At 43.8% G+C, this 9,838-nt stretch overlaps 1 protein-coding gene across 1 annotated transcript; it reads right to left on the reverse strand.

The window, feature by feature from the left end:
* Positions 1-1,055: 1,055 nt before the first annotated feature.
* On the reverse strand, positions 1,056-8,593 carry RPL7 (ribosomal protein L7). Its single transcript, XM_066332324.1, has 7 exons — positions 8,501-8,593; positions 7,304-7,406; positions 6,412-6,578; positions 5,661-5,798; positions 5,203-5,312; positions 3,903-4,113; positions 1,056-1,120 (listed from the first exon to the last, which is right to left on the reverse strand). The coding sequence occupies exons 1-6, from the start codon at positions 8,512-8,514 to the stop codon at positions 3,905-3,907; spliced, it is 741 nt and encodes a 246-aa protein (XP_066188421.1). The 5' UTR covers positions 8,515-8,593; the 3' UTR covers positions 1,056-1,120; positions 3,903-3,904.
* Positions 8,594-9,838: the final 1,245 nt, after the last annotated feature.

A 9,838-nucleotide genomic window follows, 5' to 3' on the forward strand; every position in this document is an offset into this window, starting at 1 on the left:
ATTGAGAAATCAGTTTGAATGCAGTTACGTGTTTAACCAGCCTGTGGCTTTCTAATCTGTTCTCTGCTACACCTACACATTTATCAGCAACTGCTTGTATCCACATGAATCCTGTTTTCTTCCACTTTATAGTATCTGCAGTCTAACACTGCAAACAAACTATGTAATCCAACTGAGTAATTACTTTGAATGTGGAAAAAAATTACTATAAAGTATTTTATGCGTCCTTGGTAAAAAATACCTGAAGACGCTCAAAGCTGGAAGTAATAATTCAGCTCAGAGGTTCCCAGCACTGGAAGGACATCAGCCTATTGGAGAAAGTCCAGAGAAGGGCTGTTAGGAAGATTAAGGGCATAGAGCATCTCTCTCATGAGGAAAGGCTAAAGGAACCCGTTATTCAGATTGGACAAGAGAAGACTTCAGAGTGACCTAATTGGAGAAGGACTTTTTTACCAGGGTATGTAGGGGACAGGACATGGACCAATAGGGTCAAACTGAAAGTAGATTTTATTAGATTTTAAGAAGAAATTCTTTACTGTGAGGGTGGTAAGGCACTGGAACAGCTTGCCTAGAGAAGCTCTGGATGCTTCATTCTTGAAGTGCTCAAGGCCAGCTGGGATGGAGCTTTGAACAACCTGGTTTAGTGAGAGGTGTTCATGGCAGGGGCACTGAAAACAGATTTTATCTTTAAGATCCCTTCCAACTTAGGCCACTCTTAGATTCTCAGATCTTAAGATGCTAAGAACAGATTTACACTTGCTGCTTCTTTACATAAAAAGATTTTTCACACAGCTTTCTGGTGCACTGCAACTAAGCAAGATCCCTGCCCACTCAACAGCACATAGCTCAGTTTGTCATTTACTGTTGCAACTCAAAATCTCATCTGTTACCTGCCCAAATCTTTCCAAATTTTCTTCCTCCAAATGAAGGTTAAGCAGTATCTACATACTGCTAATTCAAATTATGGCTCTGTGAAACACGACTCCAAACTGAACCTGACAAACATCACCAATTCAAAAGAGGATCACAAAAAGAGACCAATCAAGACAACAGACTGTTTTGTGCAAGATTGTTTTATTAACAGACCAGACTTTGAAATATTGCAGCTGGGCATCTTTACCTGCAAGGCAAAAAAGAAAAAGATATCATTAGGCACATGTAGATCTGAAACAACTCTGGCCACATGAAAAGGTAATACATTTTTACAGTTCGTAATTTTGACTGAAAACACTCATCTCACTGGATTTAAAAATGCAGTAGTCTCACACACAGTAACTAACTTCTACATTAGCATCTCTTTACTGAAAACAGAGATTTTGAGTACCAGACCTAACAGGATATACATTTCTACCTTAAACCATTAATACCTATACTTGATATTTAAAGACATGCCAAGACCTTGTCCATATTTTAACTTCTGCTGCACTCTCATTTTTGGCATATTTCAGAGAAAAAAAGCCACCTTGGGTCCAGTTCCTGTAAAGCTTGCTTGAAAAATTGATGAAATTCAGTATGTTGCAAATAATATTTACTTTTAAGTACCTATGTTCTTTCCTACCAGTCTATTCAAAGGAATCAGTACTGGAAGTCTGTTTTTTTAATTCACTTGAGACTATCACTTAAGAACTAAGTGACAAATAGAATAAGAAATAAAGACAAATAACATGAAACTATCTATTTATAGGGAAGAGGAATACTCTTCCTCGGATACACAGCCCTTCATAATGACATTACCTGGAAAGTACTGCCAGTATGTCATCTGAACCTACTACTTCTGTTTGCCCATAGCCTCAGTAGAAACTACAACATTATTTAGTTCTTTACATGTAGGCTACTTGAATTTTAAACATGCATTCTATTCACAACAGCAGGAAAAGAAGATGAAGAGACAAGAACAACCAGTTATCTTAGATTTAGTCTGTAGGAAAAGCATAACAACTGCTTATAAGCATAAAATCAGAAGCTGCAAGGTCACTTTCCAAATTAAAAGATGAAGTAAAGCTCTAAGGTATGCCACTTATATGGGATGCTGAGCTACAAGTCCAGTGAAAAACATGAGCAACCAGATGAATGAATGTCCCTTGTTTCTCTGCCAATGTACCAACTGTCACAGGCATTTTTAACTGCAATAGTGAACCAGAAGCTTTCCATCTGTAGGAAGGCTCCTGAAAACAACACTGCCAGTATACATCTGATGTTTAGCAGGGAAGATGGAGGAAAAGGGATCTACACTGACAGAAGAGCTGCAGTGCTTCCATTAAAAACAGCATCATGCCCAGGAATCAGACAGGAAGATACAGTCCTCCTCAGCCTTGGTTATGCACTAACCTCAAGGACACATCTGCCAATACTGAACTTCCAAGTTTCTGCCACAAGCAGCAAAATTCTACGAGAATAGTAGTGGGAGTAACTTAACATCACCCCAGGCATCAAACGTTACAGCAATTCTGCTTCTCAGAGTTACCAACATCTTTTCACAGTTGAGCTAAAAAGCTTTTTAAGAACACTGTCCCCAGTAAGGAACTATTTTCCAGAAGTTGGAATTTCCACATGCCATGTAACTGGTGCTTTAAAATTCTGCTGACTCCACAGATGGGAGATAACAGCACAACATACAAGGAGCTTGAACTGAGGAAATCAGCAGCCTACAAAAAAGCTTTAAGAATTAACGCTGTCAATCAAATGGAAACTATTTCCTAGATCTCCTCTAGCTCCTTGGATGGAAAGCAGATCCCAATGAGCTCAATTTCCTGCGCCTTGGCTCTAAAGAATATTTTTATAAGACTTGAGAAAAAAACCCCAAAAACAAAACAGCAAAACAGCATAAAATTTCCTTTCCTTTAGAAACTTTAATTTCTGAGAACTCATCCAAATGCAACTGCACCTGTTTTAAACAGGTGTGTAAAATCACAACACTATCCATTTTTTATGAACCAAATCTGAGGGTAGAAATTCATAACTGAACTGTGTATCTGATCTAAAAGAAAAAACAGAACCCTACAAAAAACAACCAAACAAATAAAAACCCAAACAAATCCCAACAAGCCAACCAAAAAAATAATTTTGACTTTGAAGGAATTAGTTTGAGGAATATCTTTGATATCTTTTCCAAACACCCTAACACATTTAAGTTTTCTTAAATTCCAGCATACCTGTCAAACCAAAAAGATACTCAACTGAAACTAAGATATGGGCAACACTGAAGGCAGTTCAGTGTCCAAAAAGGAAAGCAAAGTACAAGAACTCTTGAAAAAGTTGGCTTTGAATGGCAGAGACTTCTCACCAAAGCAGGAACAGCAGAATCAAAAAAATAGGTAAGACATTGTTTGGAGCAGGTCCTACCTTTAGGACTCAGCTGTCACTGTTAAATCACTTTAAGTGTTAATAAATCTTCTCATTTCTAAAGAAGGGACTACTCAAATGGGCAAATCAGTCTTTCAGAATTACCAACTTGGTCACTATACATGAATGCCTCACATGAATCATTCTGAAGCTTGAACAAGCTGAAAATTTAGACCAGTCCTAATCAGGCTTTTCTCGAAAACCTGAAAAGACCATGCTACTTACAATCACTTTAACATATTAACAAGTCATTAATGAGGCTTGAAAGTTTTAGCCAAGATCTCAAGGCTTCCCAACATAAAACCAAAATAAAGCTTTAAAAAGTTATCAGTAATGTTTGTATTTCCTAAATGTATCAGATACACTGACAATGTAACTTCCCAAATGTTTAAGCTTTGGTAAGACTTCCAAAAGAAAACCAGAACACTGTATTGTTCCAGTAGCTTTATACTCTAGGTACCACCCAAGAGTAAGTGAGCATCTATTAAACTTGAATGTCTGACAAATAATGACAGCAGCCTGCAGAGCTGAACAGTGGATTGCCTTGGGCAGCATCTCACCATTAGTTCATTCTCCTTATGAGTCTGTTGATCTGGTCTTCTCTGTTACCAGCATCTCCACCTTCCACAAAGTGGATTGTTTTCTTCTTCATTCCACCCCGAGGAGAGGATAGCTTGAAGGGCCAAAGGAAGTTGTTCACAACTTTGAAGTTCTTGCCAACAGTGTAAATTTCATGGATCACATCTTCCATGCAGATGATGCCAAGCTTTCCTAAAATTCAGATAGTTTTCAGAAAGACTTCAGAGGCACTGGTCAATAACAAAATAAAAATTATCACGTTGTTACTGTCATGCCTACTTATTCTGATAAACTTCAGGAGGTCAGAAACCACTTACTTTGTCATGAAACTGAATAACTGACTTGTCCAATTAAAATGGACTAGCTGCAGCCAAGTCAACATCTAGATGGCAAACTTGGCAAGAAGCATTGGTTTCAACTGTTAAATATTTGCTGCCAGCAGCGAGGAACAACAACAAAAAGAACCCCACACTTAGTGAATTTTAGGAAAACAGACTGTTCTCTGGAGAAAAGCTAGATTAAATACATCTAAACACTGTTATGTGTAACTCAAGGAAATTCACTAGCTATTAAGTTAGGCTGCTGAATAATGCTACAGCATGGTTCCTTAATGCCTTTCCAGAGTCTTCAGCAACATGTTACAAGTCAATTCCCATAAAGCACAGTGCTGAAAAGAGATTACTACAGAGAATCTTCAGATGTCAATCCACAGCACAGGAAAAGAAGCAGGCATCACACAACCTAATCTGAAGCAAAAGGCAAATCAAGTGCCAAAAAAGAGGAGAGATTTGAGTGGTCGCTTTTATTTACTCTGGTGTGACTGCAAGAGAAAAGAGTTTCCCAGAGCAGCCCATGTCCCAACTGTTTGCCACACTTTGCTGTTACTGAATATGCTCATCACTACCCAGTTCTTTAAAAAAGCTTAAAAAGTCTGTTTACCAGATCACAAAAGTCAAAGACAAAATGTCTAATACTGAAGTCTGAAAGTTCAAAGCTATGGTGACTCTTTCATGCTACAGCCCTTTTTTGTTACTCAAAGACTTACTGACCTCATAAAAATTAGACATTACATTTAACATTAGAAATTTAAAAGGCTAAAATTTGATTCTTTACACCTGTTTTCAATACTTTAGGATGGAAGTTACTCCCAGCTTGCTTTGTATTAAGCAATGAAGACAGGAGTAGAGATCATAACTAAACACCAGTGTACTCCAGTGACACTTAAGGACAGTTGCCCAGCCCAGCAGTGACCGGCCCCAAGGCAAGCTCAGCAGAATTTACCAAGGCGTTTCTGGATCAGGCGGTTGTCAGTCAGAGCAATGCGCTGCTTGTTGATCTTGCCATAACCTCGCTTGTAGATCAGCTCATGCACAGACTTCAGGTTGGGGTAACTGAAACAATCACATTCAAAAAAAGAATTTTAAGCCTTTGCAAGCCACATTTCATGGTAATGTTAACATCCCTGATTTGGACTTCCATACCAAACAACTAAGGATCATTTCACCACGTCCCACATGCAAACACAAAAGCAACAAAGAAGCAAATCTCACACCAAGTTCCCAAGAACACAGGTATGAGAGTGCAATCGTGTCTAGCAGCCAATACCCTTAAAGTACTGCCTTAACCACTTTTTCAATTCAAAGACAGGGAAGCACAGAGAAGATGAAAAACCCCTGCAAGTCTAGCATAACAAAATACAAAACCCACCCAACACTTGCACCCTGAGTCCTTTCACTCACCCCCAGGCAATGTAGGGTTCAACAATCCGCAGCATGTTGATAGAGGCTTTGTTGAGTTTTACAAAGGTGCCGTTAAAAATCTGCCGCAGGCGAAGGAGCTGCAGAACCTTGCGAACCTTTGGGCTGACACCGTTGGTACTGGAGAAGAAAGCAAAACAGCCTGAATCATCAACATCCCAGAAACACTAGGTATCAGGTTAAAGAAACAACCCCAAAACACAACACCACTCTTCCCATATAAAAACAGATTTCATGGATTACACAAAGCAAGCTTAGTAAGTTAACTTACTATTCCTATATATTTCAGTATGAAGTTAAAAGTTATTGTACTGAAACAATTTAGAACTAGCCTTGTGCTGTCCTGAACATAATTCTTCCAATCACACCTTTTTTCTGGTTTTCTGTAACACTTTACCAAAGTAGAATGAAACAAGCACTTGAAGAACAGCTCAGCAGAATGTTTGGGAATAGGGGCATGTAATTTTATCAAGTTAAAGGTGAGAAAGAATAACTGTCTGCATGTATTTTCAGCCTTGAAAATCAAGGATTTCCTAAGATAGTAGGCAGCAAAATGATTCAGCCCTTAATTAAACACACCTCAAGGGCATGTACACTATCTACCAGCTTCTCAAGCCACTGGTAGAAGGCTTTATCTTGTTAATGTGCTCAAGCCTTCAAAACAGAACGGTAACAGGAAAGCCAATTCAGTACTTTTAAACATAAAACTGCTTATACCTGTAACCAACCTTACCCTCTTATCCTGATCACAAAGGCCAGTTTTGGCTCAGCTGGGACGTAGTAATTGCCAGCCTTCCGGGCCATCCTGGCCATACGGATCTCCTGCCTGTACATGTGCCTGTACTCCTTGTGGTAAGCCTGGGCTCGTGCATAGATGAGCTTCCTTTGTGCCTTGCGGTACTGCAGTAAATTGGAAAATGCTTCAAGTTAGAAAGTGCCTTTTAACATGTAAAAATCACCTTTAAGTAACATGACATGTTCTAGAACTTCCCCCAAGTAACACGTATCAGTATCACACAGCTCAGAACCCTCAGCTCCAGAGAATCTGGCAGGCTGTTACACAGCAAACAATGTTATCATTCCTGACTCCTCATCAGCCCTGCGGTGATAAAGAGTAACGGGCACAAATTGAAAAATGGAAAATTTATGTTAGATATAAGCAAGAAATTGCTTACAGTGAGAGTGGTGAGACACTGGAATGGGTTGCCCCATGTGGCTGTGGATGGGCCAACCCCTACTGTGTTCAAAGCCAGGTGGGATTGGGTCTTTGAGCAACCTGGTCTGGTGAAAGGTGTCCCAGTCCATGGCATGGGGTTGGAGCTAGATGATCTTTAAAGTTTCTTCCAACCCCCTACAGTTCTAGGATTCTCTGATCACACATCAACCTCCCCCTCACAAAGGCTATAACCTCTTGCCCTATACAAGACTCACTTCAACATTACAGACAACTGTACATTTCACCCTTAACTCTGCCCAGAACTTCGTTAACAGCTACTAAAAGCATATTTTAGTCCAAAACATTAAGAAAATGCCAACATACTGTGGTAATGCATCACATCAGCAGTAGCAGCAGCTACTACTGCAGCAGATAACCAATCTCAATCAAGTGATCAGAGAACATTTACCTTTTTTATAGCCAAAATCTTCTTCTGACGTTTGGCTTTCATGACCGCATAGGCCTGCCGCTTCTTCAGCAGGCTCTCGGGCACAGAGGGCACCTTCTTTACTCTAAATGAAAACAAGAAATAAAAGCCTTTAGCTAGTAGAAAGAAACTCTGTGACATTACATCTGACAAACATCAAAGTCTCAAACACAACGTGTGCAGGACTCACTACCTTGAGCTACTCCACTGCGTCTTCCTCACCCTCACCGTTCCTAAGCCTGGAACAGCATCCCAGGACAGTTTCCTGGGACTGAACCGGGTGATTTTCTTGCCCAGAACCTGCATCATTCTCATTTGGTACCAAAGAAGCCCTGACAGACCAACCAGAGCTGCACACAACCATAACTACCAAGACTTGTCTTACTGTGCTACAACTGGTAATGAAGTGGTTTCACGATAACCTCTCAGTGATCATTTTAACAGGTGCTTGAACAGGAAAAGCTTTTTTGGCAGTACTGTGAAATTTATTTCACAAGACTGTCCACTTGCACATCAAAGTGGGTGATGTTGGAAGGGAGCATGGTTGGTCATCTTGTCCAATCTCTCTGCTCAAGCAGGATCATCCCAAAGCACAGGGCACAGGATTGCATCCGGATGGTTTTGAACACCCCCAGTGAGGGAGACTCCATAACCTCTCCGGGGAACCTGCTCTAGTGCGTGGTCACCCGCACGGCAGTTCCTCCTCCTCAACTTTAGGCAGACCTTCCTGAGCATCAATTTCTGCTCCGTCCCCTCTTGTCCCGGAGATTTTAAACTCTTAAACGCGACAAAACTTGTCAGAACGGCGTTTACAGAACCACTATCACCCGAATGAGAGCCTACAGCAGCCCGGCGGACAATCATCACTCCCTGCTCCAACTCCAACACAGCCCCGCCCGCCCAGCCCGAAGGAACCCGCCGCCCCAGCCCGACTTTCCCGGCGGCGACGGCGCTCCGGGCCCGCTCTCCCTCTCCACCCCGCCAAGGGCCGGCCGCCGCAGCCGCCGCCTGCGGAAGGGCCGGGCGGCGTCGGCAACATCTCCGCCGCGCCGATCCCTCCCCTCCCACCGCTCCCAGCCCCAGCGGAGGCACAGCGGCCCGGGGGGCGGTGCGGGTAGGGCTCGGGCGGCGCGGCGGCGGCGGATGGCGGCGGATGGCGCCGGGCGGGACGGGACTCACTCCTTGTCCGCCATGGTCAGCGCCGGAAGAGAGGGGGATGCGCATGCGCGGCGCGCTCTTAGCTCATTTGCTCGCGCAGGCGAGGCCCTGCCCGCCTACAGGACCCCGGCTTTAGACGTCCTTCATTGTGCCTGACCGCTGTGCAAGCGCAGGGATGTCCGGCGAGTGCCTGAGGTAAAAGCGTCCGGGAACTGCTTCCGCCCAGCAGGGCTGGGAGCCGGTTCTGTCCCGGGATCGGCTGTGTCCCGAGCGCCGGCTGTGTGCCGGGATCGGCTGTGGCCCGAGCAATGTCCGTGTCACCAGCAATGGGGCTGCGTCCCGAGCACTGGCTGTATCCCGGGACTGGCTGTATCCCGGGACTGGCTGTGTCCCGAGCACCGGCTGTGTCCCGGGCCTGGCGGGAACCGCCCCGTCACCAGACCCAGCCTTCCGTGCAGGAGGCTGAGAACGAGCTCTGCGGTGATGGGGCTGCCAGGCGTCTCGCATGAGGCAGGATTTCCCCTTTTTCAGCCTTAAACCTCGTCCTTAATGCCTACGGGACGCCACCTCCCGCCCGCGCTCAGTACGGCGGCGGGCCCGGAGGCTGAGGGGGGAATGCTGCCCGCAGGATCGTTCACCGGGACGCACGGGCAAAGGGGAACCGCGGGCTCCGTTTCTGCCGGGATATGTTTTCGTTAGGCTGGACATCTTTTCTGCTCGCCATACGGAATCAGTAACTGCGCTGTGGAGAAGGGAGGCGGCTCGGGGAGCAGCGCTGCCCAGCACAGCAGCTTGGAAGGCTGCTTAAGGTTGTGGCTCCCAAGTCTCATCCTGTGCCCGCCTACCCGTGCTCCTAAAATCACCCAGGGAGACACCGGCAGATTATTACACACGTACGGGAAGAAGAGGAATTAGTGGAACTCTGAGCAGCAAAGGACTGTCCGGTGTAAAAAACCGTATAGACAGCAGTGCTGGGGATAAGGAGTGCCGAGCTCTGCGTTTTCTGAGTTAATTTGTTGCAGAGGTGTTGCACAGCACTAATGCCTGAGAACGTATTGTTATCCCACTTACAGTGTATCAATGTTCATTTTTTTTTTTACTTTAATGTTATTTTATGCTAATACAGACGTTTGTATCATCTGATCTCCTTAGCAGTATTATAAGGGTGGGAGGGGGAATTAAAATCAGCACGCAAAACCACCTGCAATATCTACTGAAGAAAGAGGTTGTCTGCACTTTCTTCTGAAACTTTTAAACTCGAATTTCAGCTCAGTCCGAGAGGCAGCGTTCACAAAGTTCCAATAACTTTTCTGAAATCTGCCGGCTACACAAGGAAGAAAGCGCAATGTCGTGCACTTA

The sequence above is a fragment of the Sylvia atricapilla genome, chromosome 1 (assembly GCF_009819655.1).
Source record: "Sylvia atricapilla isolate bSylAtr1 chromosome 1, bSylAtr1.pri, whole genome shotgun sequence".
Lineage (NCBI taxonomy): Eukaryota > Metazoa > Chordata > Aves > Passeriformes > Sylviidae > Sylvia > Sylvia atricapilla.

What these genes read in the sequence shown, in the direction of transcription:
- RPL7 (XM_066332324.1), bottom strand. An exon ending in GAACCCTACATTGCCTGGGG is followed by an intron (nt 5,313 to 5,660) that starts GTGAGTGAAAGG and finishes TGATTGTTTCAG; the next exon opens with TTACCCCAACCTGAAGTCTG. An exon ending in CCTGATCCAGAAACGCCTTG is followed by an intron (nt 4,114 to 5,202) that starts GTAAATTCTGCT and finishes TCTGAATTTTAG; the next exon opens with GAAAGCTTGGCATCATCTGC.